Source organism: Saccopteryx leptura, chromosome 13 (assembly GCF_036850995.1).
Source record: "Saccopteryx leptura isolate mSacLep1 chromosome 13, mSacLep1_pri_phased_curated, whole genome shotgun sequence".
NCBI classification, from domain to species: Eukaryota; Metazoa; Chordata; class Mammalia; order Chiroptera; family Emballonuridae; genus Saccopteryx; species Saccopteryx leptura.
The window spans coordinates 27465255-27488697 of NC_089515.1; the positions used below are offsets into that span (position 1 = coordinate 27465255).

The 23443-nt window shown below is 41.7% G+C and overlaps 1 protein-coding gene across 1 annotated transcript in view; it reads left to right on the top strand.

The window, feature by feature from the left end:
• The first annotated feature begins 6011 nt into the window (after nt 1-6011).
• The window catches only part of CPN1 (carboxypeptidase N subunit 1), a 28233-nt gene continuing 10801 nt past the window's right edge, over nt 6012-23443 (top strand). The window contains 5 exon segments of the mRNA XM_066355478.1: nt 6012-6495; nt 11214-11410; nt 12683-12838; nt 17212-17394; nt 19172-19283. Coding sequence (XP_066211575.1) covers nt 6273-6495; nt 11214-11410; nt 12683-12838; nt 17212-17394; nt 19172-19283 — 871 coding nt within the window. The 5' untranslated portion in view covers nt 6012-6272.

The window sequence follows — 23443 nt, forward strand, 5'->3', positions numbered from 1 at the left end:
AAAGAAAACTTTAAAATGTTAATGTGAGATATAAAATGTTTGAATAAATTATAAAACTTACTCTGTTTGGGTAGATAAAGAACAGTTATCCCAAAATCAATCTATACATTTATGAGATCTCAATGAAAATATCAACCAGATATTTTTTGGAACTAAACTGGTAGATCCCAAATTTGATACGAAAAATTTTAAAAATAAAAAAGTCAAGGATAGGTCCTGCCAAATGTTAAAATGTAATATAAAGTCACAGCTATTAAGTATAATATAAAGCATGTGTAATACAGCTTCTTGAATAGACAGACATTGTATTATCAAACGAATAAAGATTAGAAGTAAACTTAATTATACATAAAAACTGATTACATGATAAAGGTGCTTTTTCCCTAGAGGGAAATTATAGATTATTCAATAGAGGTTGGAAAACTCTTGGGGAAGTTGGAAAATAATAATAACAGATCCCTACCTCACACCTTACATGAAAATTTATTCTTGGTTACTCAAATATATACACATAGAATATTAAACTACGGAAGTACTAGGAATAAAAGCAATATATTTTTTGAGAATTTCGGAGTTCCAAAAGACTTCTAACATTGACCCCCCACAAATAAAAAAGAGGAATAAGAGGGCTATGTATTTAAACATTCATAAATTTGGCTATATGAAAATAAGAAAAATCTGTCTGAAAAAAGAAACAAAGCCAAAAGATAAATGACAAACTGAGAGGAAATTTTGCATGGTTCATGAGAGCAAAGTGCTAATTACTGAAAAATAAAATGAACTTCTATAGTCAGTGTGAGCAAACCCTCAAACCAACAGAGGCAGTACAAGAAAAACAAAATTAAAATTTGAGTAAAATTAATTACAAATGGTTTTTAAATATATAAAAATATACTCATATAGTGAAATATATTGAAAATAAAAATTATAAAGAAAATTCTTTTTACTTATCATACCATGTTGGCAGGATGTAAAAAAGCCTATCATTTTGCTAGTGGTATAAATTGATGCAAACTCTATGGAAGGCAATGAAGTAATAGCTATCAAAATTCAAAACACACAATTAGAAGAGTAGTTTACTACTAGGAATTTAGTATTCTGTGAATATTTTGTGTGTATTTTCTCCAAAATAAGAATATTTATTGAAGCAATATTTGTAATATTTGAGGATTAGAAAATCCGTAAATGTTCATTTACAAAGAACTCTAAAAATCCGTTTATTTCTATAAAGTGGAATACTACACAAGTTACAGCATACTATACGATGTGCAATTTGTGTAAAAATAGTGGAGGATATACATACATGTATGTCCTTTTCTTTTAATTCATAAGATACCTCCCAAAGGATATATCATAAAATGGTAATAGCAATTACATCAAGAAGAAAAACAGGCCTTGGCCCATGGCTTAGTGATAGAGCATTGGCCCAGCATGTGGATGTCCCGGATTCAATTCCTGGTCAGGGCACATAGGAGAAGTGACCATCTGCTTCTCTCCCTGACCCTTTCCCCTTTATCCTCCTCTTCCCTTCCCACAGTCAGTGGCTCGACTGATTGGAACATCAGCCGCAGGCATTGAGAATAACTTGGTTGGTTTGAGCATGTCAGCCTCAGGCACTAAAAATAGCTCAGTTGATTCGCATTTTCCCCAGACAGGGTTGCTGGGTGGATCCATGTCTGGGCACATGCAGGAGTCTGTCTCACTGTGTCCCCTCCTCTCACTCAAAAACAAAACAAAAAACAAACCCAGAGCAAAACAAAGAAGAAAAAGCAAAACAAAACAAAAAGAAAACCAGGGGACTTGAATATAAGAAGAAAGACTTATTTTCACTTCATACACTTTTGTACATATTTTTGGTATTATTTCATGTGCCTGTATTGTCTTCTCCAATAATTCTAAAAGTATGTTTAAGAACATACAAAATAAATTAAAAATGGAAAAAAGGAGCTCTCACTTCAACAGGGATGCTTTCTGATCAGATAGAAAATGGGCCAGATTCTAAACATGCCACTTGCTAATAACCTCATGTAAGTTATTTTTCCTCTCTGAACAATTTCCTCGCTTATACAATGGGAACAAAAAGAGAGGTTACTGGATACAGTTGAAGTAAGAATTAAATACAATTTATAAACAGCAAACTAAGTACAGTGTCTGGCAAATGTGAAGCATCCAATATAGTAGCTATCAGTTTTATTTTGTCATTTAAGCCTCACAAAAATCTTTTGTAAATTAGGAGAAAAACCTGTATTTTTGTTGCCCCATCCCATTTTACAAATAAGTGAGTCTGATCCAATGGAGTCAACGTTTCATGTCTCTCTCTCTCTTCCATTCACACCTGAATTCAGAAAGGAACAAATTATGAAAAAGGAGACTCATCTGATCTTAGGCAGCAATTTCAGTAAAGCTCATGTATAGACATGTGGGTTGCAAAACACCATTTATCAATAACTGATTGTTGTACATTGACCATAACTTCGCTCTTCCCAAAGAGAACCTTCTTATTACTCGATAAAGCATATTGCATGATGGCCTGTGTAAAATAGCCATAATTTGAGACAAATCAAGCTTAAGAGTGCTCAGTCCTATTCAATCTACTATAACTAAGAACAGTAGCTTGTTTATGAAGCCAGAATAAGCATGATACAGTACAACTGCCCTCTCTTTTCCTGGTTCCAGGGCACTGCGGTATATCCATTATTGTCTTCAGTCTTGTTTAATGCCCAGGAGTTCCCCAATCAAGAGAAATTTGACCCAGGCCATTTTTTGGATGAAAATGGCAGCATCAGGAAAACAGATTACTTTATACCCTTCTCCTTCGGTAAATTCAAATAAATCCATCCAAACCATACACATGCACACTTGGGACAATTTTAAGCTTCACTGAATTCATGGCATAACTAAGTATTTCACTTAGTCAAAGTGAAACTGTTACACTTTCTGATGTAATTGTATGGAGCCGTATAAGTCTGTAGACCAGTAGGATTAGGTAAATCACCCAGGGACTATTTTGTTGTTGGGTGACTGAGTATAATGACAGTTTTTTAAAGAAACCAAAGTCAGTCAATCCAATTTAAATGTCACGTATTACCAGATGACAAAGACACCTGCTTTTGCAAACTCTTATCTGTTGATCTCCCCTTTGTAATATTGACTTTTCCAAAACAAATGTACAAGCTTTTTTCTTCTTTTTAAATTATTAACGATTGTTAACTTTCTGATTCTGAGAACCAGAAGCCATCAACAAGACCTTGCCTACTTCATATTTTTTTCATTTCCTCTAAAAATCTGAGTCCCACATATCCTTGCCTCTTCTCCAAGTTACTATTTTCTATAAGATCATAAAGACAGTTTAGGGTCAGTCAACACACATTCTTTTTCCTTACCTTATCCAATCATTTGATAAGGATTTTAAAAAATAACAGTTAATATCATTGTTCCTAATTACAATGATAATAAATGTCCAACATAAAAGATGGAAAATGCAAAAACAGAAAAGGAATAAAAATCATCTGCAATTTCACCCTACTGAGATAATCACTGATAATATTTTATTGTATATACTTGAAACAATGGTCTAAGTATAGATAATAGATGTATATTTTGAAATAAAGTCTGGTTCATTCTGTACAATCTTTGATAATTTGTTTTCACTTAGTTTGTTGTGATAAAAGACAGATTTAAGACTGTGGTATTAAATAATCTTCCACGTAAACATATTTAGGTTGTATTGTCTGATACATGCAGAAGGATTTATTTTAAGAATTCATTATAGATGGATATATACAAATACATGAGTTCAAACAATATTTTAGACCAAGCACTTAGGATCCTTAGGTTCTGTCCCTGACCTTCTCTAAATTTCTGCAGTTTCTTTCCTTCCTTCTCTAATATTATTTGCTCCCATTCTCTGCTTCCATTTCCTTGCTCTGAAATTTCAATCTCAAGTGATAAGGCAAGGTTGCTGGGCTGGTACATTTAAACTTGGGTTTCTTTAGCCACCAGGAACTTAGAACCAAGTTGAGGATCAATTTTGATGATGATCTACTCTTACAGACTGACAATCTAACTTACTACTTTCTCTTTGGTTTTGATTCATGAAATTAACAAGTATGTCTGACTTTCTTGGCCATCTTATATGTATAAAAATATCTATCTTGCTATAAGATAGCAAATCCTTCATGGTGAAAAGTTAAAAATATGCTGTGAGTTACTTCCTTAGATAAGCTTTGACTGCAAGTAACATACTCAGAAAAGTCAACTAGGAAAGATCTCAGAGATTGTAAAGATGTGTACCAATGTCCTGGATAAAATACCAAGTGTTTAAATAATCATAGACATATTTAAAATACAATGGAAATTTTCATCCACTTGTGACCTAAGAAAACATTCTGGGCCCTGGCCAGTTGGCTCAGTGGTAGAGCGTCGGCCTGGCGTGCAGAAGTCTGTTCTTTCACGAACTCTTGAACAGGCAACATAGAGTTGACCGTGTCCAAATGCAGGCTCAGGTAAAAAAAATGCCAACACGCTTAAATGCAGGCTCAGGTAAAAAAATGCCAACACGCTTAAGCGTTTGGCCCTGAGACTTATTGATGGTCATTGCAAAGGCAAGTTTTACAGGAAATTGTCTACGTCTCAATTGAAACGGCAACCCTGTTTGAAATGGAGCCAAATCAATTCTTGGAATGACATGTATTTCACCTTTAGAGGATCCAGTCAAAGACTTAGCTATTATGACATTATTTTTCAACTGGAGAACCTCTAGTCTTGTACCATTGCAAAGACCCCTTCTGGTGTTAAGATTTCTTAACAGCATAATAATCGCTCCAATCTTTAACCTCAATTTGTGAGGTGGCATGCCAGAAGGCGGGACTATTTGAATGCCGTGGCAACTTCACCCCATTGGCTAGTACAGTTACACAAGCAACCAATAAGCTATCGGTGACAAACAGACACTTAAGCCGCATATAATAAAGATTTCACTCCTTTTCATGTCAATGATATTCCATTGTATAAATAGGCCATACTTTGTTTACCCATTCAGCAGTTAAGAATATTTGGATCGTTTTTGCCAAGCGTGAATAACACTGTTATAAACATTCATGAACAAGTTTTTGTATGGACATATGTTTTTGTTTCTTTTAGGCAGATAATCTAGAAGTGAAATTGCTGGGTTATATAGTAAGTAACCTTTTAAGAAACTGCAAAACTGTCTTCCAAAATGGCTGCATTATTTACCAGTCCCATTAGAAGTATGTGGGGTCGGCAAAAGTAGGTTTACAGTTCTAATACAAATAAATAATACAATAATTCATAAGTAAAAATACAAGAATAAACTGTTTTGTGTACTCACAACTGTAAACCTACTTTTGCCCACCCCTGTATGTGAGTTCCAGTTTCTCCCTATTCTCACCAACACTTGTTATTGTGTCTTTTTTATTATAGCTGTTCTAGTGGATGTGAGGTGATAACTCATTGTGGTTTTAGGTGGTATTTCCTTAATGACCAGTGATGTTGAATATCTTTATAGCCATTCTTATTAGCCACTCATATGTCTACTTTAATAAAATGTCTATTCAAATATTTTTTTTCCATTTTTAAATTGGGTGGGTTGCTTTATTATGGCGTGGTAAGAATTCTTGATGTATTCTGGATATATTGTCAGATATATTATTTTAAATTGTGAACTCCCACCCTGTTGCATATCTTCTCATTTTCTCAGTGGTATCTGTTGAAAGATTTTTGAAGATAAAAGGAAGGAGAGAGAGCTGTGTTTCAGAGAGATAGTCTGGCAGCAGTATGTGTGATGGGCAGAAAGGGACTGAAGGCACTATTCGAATATACTTCTTTATACTTCTTTAAATGTAGGCAACAAGCATAGACCAACTTTCTCAAAATCCTCTGGGAATCGAAGGGTTATAAGCAGCTATTTAGTGAAGCCTGTTTACAGTGCAGTTAATCAGTAAGCCAGAATCAGTGAAACTACCCAATCTGGGGGAGTGCAAAAACTCTTCAAAAGGTTTCCCTGCATTAAGAGAGGCAGGGAAATAGAGGTGAGGGGAGAAGTGAGTGACTGTTCCAGAGCTACATAAATAATTTCCAGCTTTGGATGGGACAGTTCTGAACTTCCTTCCCAGGTGCTGTCAGTCTGGTGTTTCCTGGCCCCAAATGGGGAAGAGCTGGTTCCTGGCTCTTGGATTTTGACTGGTGAAGAAGACAGGACTTTGGGAGAGGTGGGGCTCATTTCAGTGGTTGTCTCTGGAAGGCCCAGCGAGATGTCAGGCCTCCTCTCAGTCTTCCTCCACCTCCTCCTTCTCTTCAAGTTGGTTGCCCCGGTGACCTTTCGCCACCACCGCTATGATGACCTCGTGCGGACACTGTACAAGGTGCACAACGAATGCCCCTCTATCACGCGGCTTTACAGCATTGGGCGCAGTGTGAAGGGGAGACACCTCTACGTGCTGGAATTCACCGACTACCCTGGAATCCACGAGCCCTGTAAGCCCTAAGCAGTTCCTGAGTTATAGGGCAGGACCCTTCCTTACAAATCTAGTAGTGGGGTGTTGTGTGGGGAGATCTATGGGCCCTCCGCCTATAAAGTATCACCTCCTCCTCAGCTTGTGCTAAGTAGTTTTCCCTGCTTAGCCCTCAAAGGGCCCCTCCTCTGGGGAGCTGCAACCCCAGTTCAGACTCCAGTTCCTTCCTCTTTTTGTGAGTTCTGGTTGCTCAAGACCTCAAAGGTAAGATGAATCTTCTTCCCTGCTCCCATCCTGCCCTTTCCTTTCCTCACAGTACCCTTTTCTCCCCTTGCTGTTATTCTGTCTGTTCCTCTCCAGCGCCTCAGCAGACAGAAGCGGAAACAGTTACTCCTTCTAATTCTGCCCTGAAATTTAGAAACATTTAGGGATATTTCTTTGGGAAATGACAGTGAGGTAGAATGTGGTATCTTGGAGAAAGTGTGAGGTCTTGAGGTATTAATTTCATTCACTGGGTTTTTTGTTGTTGTTGTTGTTAGTTTGTTTCTATTATAAAAGCAATCAAAGTTTGGATTAAAATTAGAAATTAAGGAAGGGGAAAAAACCTCACTCATAATCCCACCACTCACAAATAACTATTGTTAACATATTGATGTATATCCTTCCAGACTTTTTTTTGTATTTTTCCGAAGCTGGAAACGGGGAGAGACAGACTCCCGCATGCGCCCCACCGGGATCCACCCGGCACGCCCACCAGGGGCGACGCTCTGCCCACCAGGGGCGTCGCTGTGTTGCGACCAGAGCCACTCTAGCGCCTGGGGCAGAGGCCAAGGAGCCATCCCCAAAGACTTTTTTCTATACACAATTAAACCCCCTCACACATATTTTATTTTATAAAATTGGAATCGTGGTATAACTGCATTTCTCATTTCATAGTCTTTTATGCATGGCATCCACGACTGTAAATGTAGATCTTACATCACCATTTCTTGGCTATAACATTCCCTTGCATGGTTGTAGGTAATTGTTCATTTACTGGTAGGCATTTAAGTTATTTCTAATTTCTCATTGCTTTACTTGTAACAGTAGTGACATTCAAGTTATGTCAGTTCCTCCTTCAAAGTGTCAATCACAAAACTCTTTTCTGCTCCAATTCCACACCTTCGACCCTAGCCCAGACTTCATCACAACCTGCCAAAATGAGTGTACTAGGCTCCTAACTGACCTCCTAACTCTTCACTGCCACCACTCTGAGCATTCCAGTTAGCACACAGGTGCCAGAATAATCTTCCCAAATATCGACATAACCTTCTCACTCTCCTTAAAACCTTCGATGTCAACCTGACAGCAGGTAAATTCTGTCCGTGGCAGCTTCCTTACTCCATGCCCCCTTCTGAGAGCCCCCTCTATTTTCTAGCACTCAAATCTTCCTTGAGGCTTTTTCACTTAGATCCTTCTTCTCTGATACCTATAACTTGGTTGTTTATCCATTTATTCCTTTCATTTATTCATTATTCATTCCACAAATATGACAGTATCTACTATAAGCTAACACTTTTGTAGTCTCTGAATATACAACAGAGAATAAACCAAAGAACCTGCCCTCAGGGTCTTAACTGTAGCTGGATAAGACTAGTGGATAACTAAGTAAATATATGTATTGTATTGGATGAAAATAACTGCTATAGAAAAGAATAAACCAGGGAAGAGAAATAGAGAATCTCATAAAGTACTATGGATTGAGTAGGGGAGAGGTCAGTGCTACTCAGGAAAAGCTTCTTTGTCAAGGTGATATTTGAGCAGGTGATGGTCAAAAATCTGATACTGGGGAGGGAAACGCTGCAGGCAGAGGACAGAGCAGGAGCGTGGCCTGTGTGGAAAACAGCCAGGGGGCCCCTGCAGCTCTGGCAGATTGAACAGTGGGAGAGCCAGAGAGCGGTTTAGAAGCCCTGTAGGAAGAGATCTCACACGGCTTTATGGGCTTTTGTAAAGGTTTATGGCTTTTTCTTTTCCTTTCTTTTCTTTTTTTTGAGGGAGAGACAGAGAGAGTCAGGGAGAGGGACAGACAGACAGGAAGGGAGAGAGATGAGAAACATCAATTCTTTTTTTTTTTTATTCATTTTTTTTTTTTTTTAGAGAGGAGAGGGAGAGACAGAGAGAGAGAGAGGAGAGAAAGAAAGAGAGAAGGGGGAGGAGCTTGAAGCATCAACTCCCATATGTGCCTTGACCAGGCAAGCCCAGGGTTTAGAACCGGCGACCTCAGCATTTCCAGGTCGACGCTTTATCCACTGCGCCACCACAGGTCAGGCGAAACATCAATTCTTTATTGTGGTTCCTTAGTTGTTCATTGATTGATTTCTCATATGTGCCTTGACGGGGGAGGGGGGGCTACAGCAGACTGAGTGACCCCTTGCTCGAGCCAGCAACCTTGGGCTCAAACATGATGAGCCCACACTCAAGCTGGTGACCTCGGGGTCTTGAACCTGGGTCCTCGCATCCCAGTCTGACGCTCTATCCACTGTGCCACTGCCTGGTCAGGTGGTCTTGGCTTTTTCTATTAGTGAAGCCAGAAGCCACTAGAGCATTTTAAACAGAACAGTGACATGCTCGGACTTAAAAAATTTTAAAGATCACTCAGAGCAGGATCCAGTAGGCTACAACCTTAGGGCCAGTTATCTATTTGGTAAATAAAGTTTCTTTGAAACACAGTCCCACCTATTTGTTTTTGTATAGTCTATGTTTTGTGTTGTCTGGCAGCTTTTGCTGCAGTAGTTGAGTAGCTGTGACAGAGACAATAGAGCCCACAAATCTGGTATTTACTATCTGGCCCTTTACAGAAAAAGTTTGCAGACCCCAGACTTAGGAGAATACTCTTTAACGGAGCTGGGTGGATACAAGGAATTTATGTAGGAGATTTATTGTAAGAGTCCAAATATGAGAGTCTGGGGCTTAAACCAAAATGATGAGTGGTTGCTGAGAAGTGGGCATATTTGGCTTTTACTAAAAGTAAAGACAAAAGAATTTGACATTGAGCACCTGCTAACTTCAAGGCACTATGCTAAGCTTCTATAGGACAGTAGCTGCCAACTTTTGGGTTTCACAGAGCTTAAAGCATTTTAATAAATAAGAGAGATTGAAAGGAACTAAAATATATCCCCCGAATTTTATTTTACTGAACAAGGATGTTGAAGAATACTACCTGCCACTTGCTATCACCATCCTTTCCTAAAAGAAGGGATACTTTAACACCATGAAAAGTAAGAAAGACTTGGTCTAAGATTTAAAAAATGCACTAAGATTAAAGAGTACACATTGTAGAAAATTTACAACATGATCCTTGTGGGTAACAGAAATATTTTGGGAAAAACTGCTGTAAGGAAACTAAGACAAATAACAACAAATTGTATTCTAAAGAAAATTGAAAATTGTATATCTTGCAAAGGCCAGGTCCAGTAAAGAAAATAGGACATGTGCAAAGTTAGGTGAAACTCAGAGTAGAAAGTGGTTGAGTATGGTAAAAGGGAAGTTCAACAGTGAGTTCACTTCCAGCAGACAGAACCCAGGATGGCTCCCCAGATGTTGAGGAGGATTTGACATTGGAAAAGAAGGGGTCCAGGATCAGAATTGTGGGTGGATGGGAAATCCTGGGGGGGTGGGGGAGTGGATGATAGATATCTTGGCCAGAGCTTTTCTTCTTCCTTCTAAAGGAGGCAAGAATGATTTTCTTTAAATGGTTCTAGAGGCTCTTTTCATGGCCTCAGTTCTTACTTTGACTGAGCAGTTAACATAGCAGAGAGAAGATGAAGGAGTGAGATGTAAGTAGATTCCTTCCTACTCTGTGCCTCAAAACACAATGTTCTCAGATACTAAGAAGAGATTTGAGTTTCCTACGTATTGGGAAAATTACGTTTTCAACCGAGATCATTAGAAATTGTCATGCTTGTTTTCTCTGAAAATATGTACCCTGATTGATCAATGTCACCCCATTAAAATTAATAAACAAACAAACAAACAAAAAACTCAGGGACATAGACAAGAGTGTGGTGGTTATGAGGGGAAGGAGGGGCACAAAGAAAACCAGATAGAAGGTGACGGAAGACAACATGACTTTGGGTGATGGGTATACAACATAATCAAATGTCAAAATAAACTGGAGATGTTTTCTCTGATTGATCAATGTCACCCCATTAAAATTAATAAAAAAAATTGTCATGCTATAATCTAAAGCACTTTATGTGAGCAGATCTTGAGAAAACATTGCCCTTATGCTAAAACAATGTGTCTCTAAGAAGCAGCCAGCGACTGTTAATGATCCCTGGGCTTTGGCCTCTATCAGATTAATTAGCTAGATGACTTCAGGCAAGTTACTTTAGCTAGATGACTTCAGGCAAGTTACTTAACCTTATCCCTCCCCAGTACCCTCATCCTGAGATTAATAATGACTTTACAGGTTTCCTGTGAAGATTAGTAGTAGTGAATAGTAGAGTGAACTCCTAGTACACAGTAGGGTTTCAATAATTGGTAGTCATTAATATACGTGACATACATTTTTGTAGCATTTGTCATTGCAGTTTTTCTGAAAGGAGCTCAGGGATAGTCGGAAAAGACCCAATGGACACATGAGATTTTTCTTTGATTCGTTATTAAAAAGAGGGGAAAGGGCTCCTCGCAAGGGAACCAATGGCACGTGCAAACTTTCCCCGTCTTTTACCATGACGTGTGTTTTTCTCGTGCTTGCAGTGGAACCTGAAGTCAAGTACGTGGGGAACATGCACGGCAACGAGGTGCTGGGCCGCGAGCTGCTGCTGCAGCTGTCCGAGTTCCTGTGCGAGGAGTTCCGGAACCGGAACCCGCGCATCGTCCAGCTGGTCCAGGACACGCGCATTCACATCCTGCCGTCCATGAACCCAGATGGTTATGAGGTGGCCGCCGCGCAGGTACTGAGCTGTGCGGAGAACAAAGCCATCTTAAGGAATCAAGTAAAAGCCAGTAAACAACCTGTCCTCTCTGTTCCATTGTCAGTGTCACTGTGTAATCGAGGAAAAAAACGGTAGAAATATAATGAAGTATGAAGATGGGTTCAAGCCTGTAAAACCCTATGCAATAAATGTGGGCTCTCTCTGAGCTTCAATTCCCACCTCACCTTTCCAGCTGGCCTCCCGGTTTAATTGGGAAGGTCAATGAGGCAATATTTGCGACACTTTGTAAACTGGAAAATAGGATACTGGCATGAAGGGATATTACAAAATAGATCTCCTTCCCTAAACTTTTAGCTTCCAACCCTAAATGCTCTGCTTCCTCCCGCAAGAGACTTACATTTGCATTGGAGAGTAGGGGTGTCAGAGAGATTAAGCTTTCCCCCCCCCGAACTGCAGAGTGAGGAGTTAATTCTAGAGCTTCATACTTTATTTTATTTCTGTTGGTTTTTTCCCTCTACTAGTATAGTACTCAGCTTCTTAATTCTTTAGAGTTGGGCTTTCAGGGGAAAGAAGGAAAAAAATGTCTATGAGCCTTTACGTTCTTTATTAACATAAAATCAAAATGTCAGTGTGCCTAACTTTAAACCGTGATATAGTCTATTAATTGGTGAATAGGTAAACAAACGTGGTAAATCCATATAATGGAATTATTCATCAATAAAAAGAAATGAAGGACTGATACATGCTACAACATGGAGGAACTTTGAAAGCATAGTCTAGTGAAAAAAGCCAAACACATAATGTGTCATTGCACATATGTGAAATGTCTGCAAAAGGCAAATCTACAGGGACAGGGCTAGAGCAGAAATGGGAAGTGACTATAAATGGGCATGAGGTTTCTTTTCAGGGTGATAGAAATGTTCTCATATTAGATTGTGGTGATGGCTATATAACTCTGTTAGCATCCTAAAATTCACTCAAAAGAGTGAATTTACATTTCAAAAGAGTGAACTTTGTGGTGTGTAAGTTATATCTCAATAAAGCTGTTTTTATAAATAATAGGGGTTCCCATTATCCTGAAACACCCCATTCTTGTTAGGGCTTCTCCTGGAATCTATATCTCCACCACTTGGGAAACTTTAACCATACCACTGGGACTTCAGAGAAGTTAAAGAAGAAAAGGCTATGTCATTTGATGATAGATTAACACCTAAAAAGAGCTATACAGTATTCTTTAAATATAAGATTCAGCCTGAACTCTTCATGTTTCATCTCTCCATTTCTCCCTAGGGCCCAGATGCTTCCGGGTACCTGGTTGGCAGGAACAACGCGAATGGAGTGGACCTGAACCGCAACTTCCCTGACCTCAATACCTACATCTACTACAATGAGAAGTACGGAGGCCCCAACCACCACCTGCCCCTTCCGGACAACTGGAAAAAACAGGTATGAGAAGACATTTGCATACAAAAGCAGGTAAACCAACATCTGGAATTTCTTCTGGCAATCTTCACATCAACTAAGCAAACAAGAATTAGGTATCAATTCAACTCCATGTTAATGTGTCCAGAGCAGTAATAACTGTGTCTTATGCCTCTTTGTATTCCTTCCCTCCCCCAGCGTACAGCCCTCCATGAAGCACCTGCTCACAAAATGTTTGATGTTAGTGGCCACGGTAGTAAGGGAGGTAAAAGCTTTATCCTACAGTTGCACAGTATTTTATAAAATTCTTTCTTAGCCAACATTTCAGTTGATTATCATAACTCTGTGTGGTGAATGTGTCAGTCAGTGTTATCCAACCCTGTTGTATGGATATCATGCTTACAGAAAAATTAACTTAAAGCCACACAGCTATAATTGATGGAATCAGGGTTAAAACCCAGGTCTTCTGATTCCTAATCCACTGTTCTTCGTGCTGCACTGTACTGTTGACACAGAGCTCTAACATTTTATAGGAAAGTCTCTCTTATGTGTGAACTATATGCTCATCAACAATTAGTTATAAGGCGCTGGCTGGTTTGTTCAGTGGATAGAACACCAGCACAGCATGCAGACATCCCAGGTTCGATCCCCTGTCAGGGCACACATGAGAAGTGACCATCTACTTCTCTCCCCCTCTCCCTCTCCCCCTTCTCTTTTTCTTGCCATCTCGCAGCCAGTGGCTCAATGGGTTCAAGTGCTAACCCTGGGCGCTGAGGGTAGCTCAGTTGATTTGAGCATCAGCCCTAGCCAGGGGTTGCTGGGTGGATTCCAGTTGGGGTGCATGTGAGAGTCTGTCTCGCTATCTTCCCTTCTCTTACTTAAAAAACAAACAAACAAAAATTAGTTATAGGAAAAAGTTCAGAGAGTTGCCTTTATGGCTAATTTGTCCTTTTTCCCTTGTTTAAGAGCCTTGACTGCTTTACCATACTCTCATTTCCCTCAGTCCCCCAGTCAGAGGATCCCATTCGATGCTCCCCAGCCTATTGCTCCAGAAGGCCTGTACTATCACCCTTGGTAATGTGGATGGCTTCATCCTGCTGGTGGGCCTGCTCTTTAAAGTAACTGATGGTGCCCTGGCCAGATGGCTCAGTGGTAGAGCGTCGGCCTGGCGTGCAGGGGTCCTAGGTTTGATTCCGGCCAGGGCACACAGTGGAAGCGCCCATTTGCTTCTCCACCCCTCCCCCTCTCCTTCCTCTCTGTCTCTCTCTTCCCCTCCCACAGCCGAGGCTCCATTGGAGCAAAAGATGGCCTGGGCGCTGGGGATGGCTCCTTGGCCTCTGCCCCAGGCGCTAGAGTGGCTCTGGTCGCGACAGAGCGACGCCCCGAATGGGCAGAGCATCGCCCCCTGGTGGGCGTGCCGGGTGGATCCCGGTCGGGCACATGCGGGAGTCTGTCTGACTGCCTCCCCGTTTCCAGCTTCAGAAAAATACAAAAAACAAAAACAAACAAATAAAGTAACTGATGGCATCCTCAGAACATCACTACCACCCTGTTTTTCACACTGTATGAGATAGTTCTAAATGTTCTGTTTGTGAATATCTTAACTTAGAGACTAGAGAGAAATATAAAACAGGTGTAAGGCTTTCTATTGGGAGTTTTCTAGATGAAATAGTCTCAGTTGGAAATGAAACAAAAGTCATGCTGACCTATTTAGGTTTCTGCTAGTAGCTATGCTCTTGGCTCAAGTAAAGAATAAATCACGCCTGACCTGTGGTGGCGCAGTGGGTAAAGCATCGACCTGGAATGCTGAGGTCGCTGGTTCGAAACCCCTGGCTTGCCTGGTCAAGGCACATGTGGGAGTTGATGCTTTCTGCTCCTCCCCCCTTCTCTCTCTCTGCCTCTCTCTCTCCCTGTGTACCTTCTCTCTAAAATGAATAAATAAAATCTAAAAAAAAAAATTAAAAAAAAAATTAAAAAAAAAAAAGAATAAATCACAAATAACATGGTACTAGTCAGCATATCCAGCCAGAAGAATGTTCTGATTTATTAAATGTTGAAATAAAATAAGATGACTGAGTCAATAATGATTAGACTCCCACCTGCTCCTCTGTCTGAATCTTAGAAGATCAAAAAGAGAATGAGAGGTCTCTGTCACGCCTGATGGGACAGCTTTGATGGGGAGGAACAGCGAGAAGCCGGCTCTTTTGAGTGGATAAAGGCTTGGGGCATAGAGAAAGGACTGCTTCAAAGGGGCTAAGTCCTGGTCGCAGAGCAGGACTGATGCCTTTGGTATTATATCCATTCTGATTGGGTGAAACTCAACCCTATTCATCCACTCCCTCTTGGGATAAAAGTGATGGGGTCTTCACAGCTGACCGTTGGTCCAGGAGCTGTTAACACACTGTCATCCCATAACCTCTAAGCACATCCACTCTGGGAGGAGGAAAAGTGCTGAAGACTGTAAATTATTTATACCGCAAGTCCAAGTGGTTCATGGCTTTTCTTAGAATACCATCACTCACTAGCACTGTAATATGCCATCGAAAGGGTGGAATTCCACTACTTAACCGAGACTGGTCCATATTACACTATTTCTAAGCCATGAAATTTGGGTATGACCACAGAAGTGCTCTACATGTCAACATTACGGTAGGTGTGTTATGGAAAGGAGAAAGTTGAAAACCATTACTGTAAACCAGTGCTTTTCACAATTATTTACTCAGAAGCCACTGAAGCAGTGGGTAAATTGGAGAACCCTTTCCTAGGGGCCAGAGAGAGGCCAAGCTTGGGCTCCTCTCACTCTCTCTCTCATGGACTACTATATTTCTCCATGTAAAAGATGCTCCCAGGTATAAGATGCACCTTAATTTTGGGACCTGAAATTTGAAAAAAATGTAATACATAAAGTTATTGAACTCAAGTTTTATTCATCATAAAATTCATACAACTCCTCATCACTGTCAAAACTCCCATCCATTAGCTCAAGGGTCTCAAACTCAACTCAGCATGTGGGCCGCAGAGCAAGATCACAGCCGTTTGGCGGGCCACACTAGGTCTACAAAAGGCAACTGTTACGCAACACTTTTCTCACTGCAGTTGAAAACAAAAAAAAATTAGTACAACAAGCACAATCGTACATGCAGTTTACTCAGTGTCACAAAACGACCAGAAACTGTAGTTCGCATCACAACTGCTGTTAACTAAGCTAATATCTAGCTAGGATGCTAGAGAAATGAAAAATACAAGTAGGCCCCTAGGCTTACTTAATTTTATCCAAAATATTTTGAACTTCGTGGATTAGTCTGCGGGCCGCACAAAATTGTTCGGCGGCCGCGAGTTTGAGACCCCTGCATTAGCTTGTCCTCATCTGTGTCTGATGACAAATCACTGTCTTCATACATTGCTTTGTCCTCAGTTCTATCTATAGCATTTGAAATGCCACACTTCTACAACCACTGTATAAAACGCACCCAATTTTTAGACCCCAAATTTTCCCTCAAAAAGGTGCACCTTATACATGGGGAAATATGGTATATTTTTTAGGGTAGTTTTAGGTTTGAAGTAAAACTGAGTACAGTTCTTTGAAGGGAAGAAAGTACAGAGTTCCCATATACCCCCTGCTTCCTCTCACCACCAACGCCCTGCATCAGAGCAGTGCATTTGTTACAAGTGATGAACTTATGTTGACTCATCCTTACTACATACACAAAGTCCATAGTTTACATAGTCTTCAGTATGTGTGTGGTACATTTTATGGGTTTGGACAAATGTAGTAAGCCATGTGTCATACACAGTGGTTTCACTGCCCTAAAGGTTCACTTTTTTTTTCTGTTTTTTATATATTAAGATTCCACATAAGATTTCATTTTGAAAAAGGGTCCTGTCACTTACTTTTTATTTTTAAGTGAGAGGAGGGGAGATAGAAAGACAGACTCTTGCATGTACCTCAACCAGGATCCACCTGGCCACCCCTGTCTGGGGCCAATGCTCTGCCCATCTGGGGCCATGCTCACAACCCGAGCTATTTTTAGCACCTGAGGCAGCATCCTCAGCACTCGGCCTAGGTGCCCCAGTGCACTCAAATCAATTGAGCCATGGCTACAGGAGGAGAAAGAGAGAGAGAAGGGAGACAAGGAAGGGTGGAGAAGTAGATGGTCACTTCTCCTGTGTGTCCTGACTAGGAATTGAACCTGGTATATCCACACACAGGGTAGATGCTCTACCACTGAGCAAACTGGCCAGGGCCTCTGTCACTTAATTTTTAAAACCATCATGCAAAAGATCAAAATTTCCCCATCTATCCTTCTCATATCTGGTAGGGCCTGTCTTATTCAGACATGCTATCTCCTTAGGCCACTTCCTGACAAACTTTTCAAAAGGCTCTCATCTCTCCTCAGGTTGAACCTGAGACCCGGGCTGTGATCCAGTGGATACGATCCATCAACTTTGTCCTTTCAGCCAATCTCCATGGAGGGGCAGTGGTGGCCAATTACCCGTATGACAAGTCCCTGGAGCATCGGATCCGAGGTTTCCGCCGCACTGCCTATACCCCCACGCCTGATGACAAGCTTTTCCAGAAGGTATGCAGAATGCTGGTTTGGCCAGCCAGGAACTTGGGGTTCAGGAGAGAGAAGGTACAAGTTCACAGAAAATAATTGAAAACACCGCTTGCTCATGAGGAGCTTAGAGTCTAGTAAATTACATTTTGTTTTGAGTGATAAGTCAAAAATTCATGAAAAAATAAATATGTAAGAAATCTTTATAGTACAATTACCACAGTAATATAAAGGTACTTAAACTAATGACTAGCAAGAAATATGCCAAAAGACTAATAGTACTACTGGTGGTAAGCAAGGGGCATTAAATGTGAATTTTGCTCTAACTTGCAATTTTCTGGTAGTAAGATTTTATTAATGAAAAATAGACCATGCACATAAAAATGTTTACATGATAGTTCAAAACAGCAATAAAAAACTAACAGATTAATTACTTTATAGTTAATATGTTAATATATAATTTATTTAAATAATTCATTATATTAATTTATTATAATTACAATGACATTAATTATTAATGCACCATTTAATTAATTGCATAGAGAATAATGCCAGTTGTTGTTTTGCAAAGCAAGTATATCTCATTATGTTCACTGTTATAAAATAGTAATGAAAGGGAATTAATAGCGATTCTAAATATATTCTTATTTCTCCAACACACATCTCTCACCCTAAAACAGTTCTTTTCCTGGTAGAAGTCTGTCTTACTTGCTCCTTTCTTTTATAAAACTCAGCTAGAAAATGGCATACTTAGAAAGGGATTAAGAAGTACAAATTGCCAGCTATAAAAATTGTCATGGGAATGTCAAGTACAGCATAGGGAATATAGTCAATAATATTAGGCCCTGGCCAGTTGGCTCAGCGGTAGAGCATCGGCCTGGCGTGCAGGGCACCGGGTTCGATTCCCGGCCAGGGTACATAGGAGAAGCACCCATTTGCTTCTCCACCCTCCCCTCCTTCCTCTCTGTCTCTCTCTTCCCCTCCCGCAGCCAAGGCTCCATTGGAGCAAAGATGGCCCGGGCGCTGGGGATGGCTCCTTGGCCTCTGCCCCAGGCGCTAGAGTGGCTCTGGTCGCAGCAGAGCGACGCCCCGGAGGGGCAGAGCATCGCCCCCTGGTGGGCAGAGCTTCGCCCCTGGTGGGCGTGCCGGGTGGATCCTGGTCGGGCGCATGCGGGAGTCTGTCTGACTGTCTCTCCCCGTTTCCAGCTTCAGAAAAATACCAATAATAATAATAATAATAATAATAATATTGTAATAACTATGTTTGGTGTCAGGTAGGTACTAGACTTACCAGGGTTATCACTTCATAAGGTAGATAAATGTCTAACCATTATGTTGTACAACTGAAATATAATATTGTATGTCAACTGTAATTGAAAAGTAAATACATTTAAAAAAAGAAAATGGTACACTTAGAAAGGAGCTTATAATAGTATATCACCTAGTGCCACCCCTCACTTTGCACTTGAGGAATTTAATCCCAAGATAGTCGAACATCAAAATGCACATTTCTTTTTTCAATTAGCTACAGTATCATGCCTCGGATAAACCTAATTGGCTACAATACTGCCACTGCGCAAAACTGCAGAATATAGGTTTCTTAACTCTAGTACACACACACACACACACACACACACACACACACACAATCTCTATCTCTGCTGGTATTTTCTTTCACTACAGCAAATCAATCAGTTGTTTATACCTAGTGGGGTTTCTTGGCTTTACCCTACTTCTGAGTCTGAGCATTACCATATGAGTTGGGAACACTCAAAATCGTTTCTACCCCCTTTCCCTACAGCTGGCCAAGGTCTACTCCTATGCACATGGGTGGATGCACCACGGCTGGAACTGTGGGGATTACTTCTCCGATGGCATCACCAATGGGGCCTCCTGGTACTCTCTCAGCAAGGGTAAGGGGAGGCCTGCTCACAGCAGTGCGACACGCTGCACACACTGCAGGAAGACAGGGCTCATTTCTCCTTCTGAACTGTCATTTGTTTTTCCTGTCATTTGAGAAATGACAGGAATACTGTCGAATTTTGCATTTCAGCAGAGATAAGAAAGTGGCAAGTCTTATGTTATTAGCATTTAGTGGCATTTTGTGGTTTATTAAAATGAAGGCAGGGACACCTTGTGACCTTTTAAAACTGGTGGTTTACTCAGAATATTGGGGCATAGGAGATAAATAATGTAATCAAGTGGTTACGTGTAGGCTTCAAGGGTACACTGGGTTGAAACCCAGTTTGCCCATTTACCAGCTAGGTGGCTTCAGGCTAATACGTACCCTCTCTGAGCTTTAGTTCCCTTATGTGCATATTAAAAGTAACAATACTGGCCCTGGCCGGTTGGCTCAGCGGTAGAGCGTCGGCCTGGCGTGCGGGGGACCCGGGTTCGATTCCCAGCCAGGGCACACAGGAGAAGCACCCATTTGCTTCTCCACCCCCACCCCCTCCTTCCTCTCTGTCTCTCTCTTCCCCTCCCGCAGCCAAGGCTCCATTGGAACAAAGATGGCCCAGGCGCTGGGGATGGCTCCTTGGCCTCTGCCCCAGGCGCTAGAGTGGCTCTGGTCTCAGCAGAGCGACCCCCTGGAGGGGAAGAGCATCGCCCCCTGGTGGGCGTGCCGGGTGGATCCCGGTCGGGCGCATGCGGGAGTCTGTCTGACTGTCTCTCCCCGTTTCCAACTTCAGAAAAAAAAAATACAAAAAAAGTAACAATACTGTACTTGCCCCATAATTTTGATGTAAGTATTTGATAAATAATGCACACAAAGCACCTGGAAATGCCTGGCTTATAAATATTAGACTTTTTCTAACTAGCACAGAGTTCTGCCTCACATAGCAACTGGTGAGCAGGGGTGCTGGCCTGTACATGAACAGTTCCTCTGGGGGGCGCTCTGCACCTTGCTGCCCATGTCCCAGGAGCAGGAGTGTGTCTGGACACTGGCCATTGAGAATGCAGCCAGAAACCTCCCACAAGAGATTTCTCTCTCTGCTCCCTGGGCCTTCCCCAGCCCCAAGGGTTGAGATAGAACCTCTATTTATGAACCTTCAGTAGATAGGGAACCGAAGGAGAGGGAAGGGGCAGAAGCAGGAAGCTGGGATCTTTCAGGAATCATGTTTCAGCAGTTGTCTTCCCTATCCTCCCTAATTAGACCGGCCGGAGCCCCAGGAGCAGAAAGCTCATCAGAGAAGACTGAGCTGATAGCTGGTCCTGTAGAGCAGGGGTCCCCAAACTTTTTACACAGGGGGCCAGTTCACTGTCCCCCAGACCATTGGAGGGCCAGACTATAAAAAAAACTATGAACAAATCCCTATGCACACTGCACATATCTTATTTTAAAGTAAAAATACAAAATGAGAACAAATACAATATTTAAAATAAAGAACAAGTAAATTTAAATCAACAAACTGACCAGTATTTCAATGGGAACTATGCTCCTCTCACTAACCACCAATGAAAGAGGTGCCCCTTCCGGAAGTGCGGCGGGGGCCAGATAAATGGCCTCAGGGGGCTGCATGCGGCCTGCAGGCCGTAGTTTGGGGACCCCTGCTGTAGAGAGTGGGAAGGAAGAAGGTTAGGGCATCGCCATGTGCTGGGAAAGGGCCTAAAAACTCACTTGAACACAAAGTGAGAAGATTTTGTTGAATTTTTTTCTTTAGTTTGCATTAAGAAAGCAATAGGTGCCAAAAAATAAAATATCAAATAAACTTTTTCAAATTAAACTTGTTCCTCCCTTTCCATCCTCTGGGAAAGCATAGTCCATGCCTCCACTGAGGATCATTGCCCCAAATTGAGCTGGTACAATTTCAAGATTATTAAAACAATTCATTAGCCTGACCTGTGGTGGCGCAGTGGATAAAGCGTCGACCTGGAAATGCTGAGGTCGCCAGTTCGAAACCCTGGGCTTGCCTGGTCAAGGCACATATGGGAGTTGATGCTTCCAGCTCCTCCCCACCTTCTCTCTCTCTCTCTCCCTCTCTGTCTCTCTCTCTCTCTCTCTCCTTTTCTCTCTCCTCTCTAAAATGAATAAATAAAATTAAAAAAAAAAAAAAACAGGCCCTGGCCGGTTGGCTCAGGGGTAGAGCGTCGGCCTGGTGTGCAGAAGTCCCGGGTTCGATTCCCGGCCAGGGCACACAGGAGAAGCGCCCATCTGCTTCTCCACCCCTCCCCTTCTCCTTCCTCTCTGTCTCTTTCTTCCCCTCCCGCAGCGAGGCTCCATTGGAGCAAAGATGGCCCGGGCGCTGGGTATGGCTCCTTGGCCTCTGCCAGAGGTGCTGGAGTGGCTCTGGTCGCGATAGAGTGACGCCCCGGAGGGGCAGAGCATCGTCCCCTGGTGGGCAGAGTGTCACCCCCTGGTGGGCATGCCGGTTGGATCCCAGTCGGGCGCATGCGGGAGTCTGTCTGACTGTCTATCCCCGTTTCCAGCTTCAGAAAAATACAAAAAATACAAAAAAAAAACAAAAAAAAAAAACAATTCATTAAAACAATTGTTCCAGCAGTGTGGCCTTTGGACCAGCATCCTCAGCGCTGCCTGACACTTGTTAGACACGCAAAGTTGGGGGCCCCACTCTGTAGCTACTGAATCAGAAGCTCTGGGGCTAAAGCCCAACAACCTGTATTTGGCTGGAAGGTGCAGCCCTAGATGATTCTGCTGCTGAGAGAGAACTGATGTAACAGGCTATAGGTTCTCCAACCTCCCAGAACAGCTGTTTGCACACAGAGTACCAGGTGAAAGTTAATTAAATGGATACTTTTTAAACTTACTATCATTTTATTAGAGAGAATAAATATACACTGCAAACAATCACAGAACAACAAATAAAGTACAAGCTAATGTCAAATACTATGACTATGTGATGAGTCACTAAATAATCAGAGTTTTCTGTGTAAGCTTCCATCAGTTCCCAGAATTTTAAAACTAAAAGATTTAACATAAGAGTCTGGATTTTCGCCTAACCAGGCGGTGGCACAGTGAATAGAGCGTCAGACTGGGATGCGAAGGACCCAGGTTTGAGACCCTGAGATCGCCAGCTTGAGCACGGGCTCATCTGGTTTGAGCAAAAGCTCACCAGCTTGAACCCAAGGTTGCTGGCTCAAGCAAGGTGTTACCTGGTCTGCTGTAGCCCCCTGGTCAAGGCACATATGAGAAAGCAATCAATGAACAACTAAAGTGCCACAACGAAAAACTGATGATTGATGTTTCTCATCTCTCTCCATTCCTGTCTGTCTGTCCGTATCTATCCCTCTCTCTGACTTTCTCTCTGTCACTGTAAAAAAAGAGTCTGGATTTTCATCTTAACTTGACAGATTAGATGTAGGAATTTTCCTGTGTCCTCTCATAGCAAGAGATCTGCTTTCCTGCAGGGTATAAACGGACACTTTTTAACCCAAATAAATGTCTGATATAAACACCATTCTCATCATCAGAAACATATTTTGAAGTAATGAATTCAATTGAATAATATTGAAGATAGAAGCAAACCAGCAGCTGTTGAAAGGAAAATCTTGCTGCCTTCTGCCTTTCAGGGTTCTGAATTCCTGGATAACTATTTTCCAGGCTAGTGCTGTGTTCCCGACAGAAAGAGGGATGTGAAAGCAAGATCTTTGTCTCATCTCTGACCCCCTAGGTCTGAAGGACATCAGAGTCCAAAGAGGAAATCTGTCCCCCAGAAAGCAGTACATGTGCATAGTCTAATGTTAAGGCACAACCAGTAAGCAGATTTTGGACATGCCAAGAGAGACAGGAAGTGAATTTAAGTCATTAAATGGGAAAGAAGTTGAGGGTGGAGATAACAAAATGAGCATTTTTGAAAAGAGAAAACTGGAACAGTAGAAAGGCATGTGAACTGGAAAATTGGGGAAAGGTGTTTTTTTTTTCTTTGTTTTTGAAGCTGGAAACGGGGAGAAACAGTCAGACAGACTCCCGCATGCGCCCGACCGGGATCCACCCGGCACGCCCACCAGGGGCGACGCTCTGCCCACCAGGGGGCGATGCTCTGCCCCTCTGGGGCATCACTCTGCCGCAACCAGAGCCACTCTAGTGCCTGGGGCAGAGGCCAAGGAGCCATCC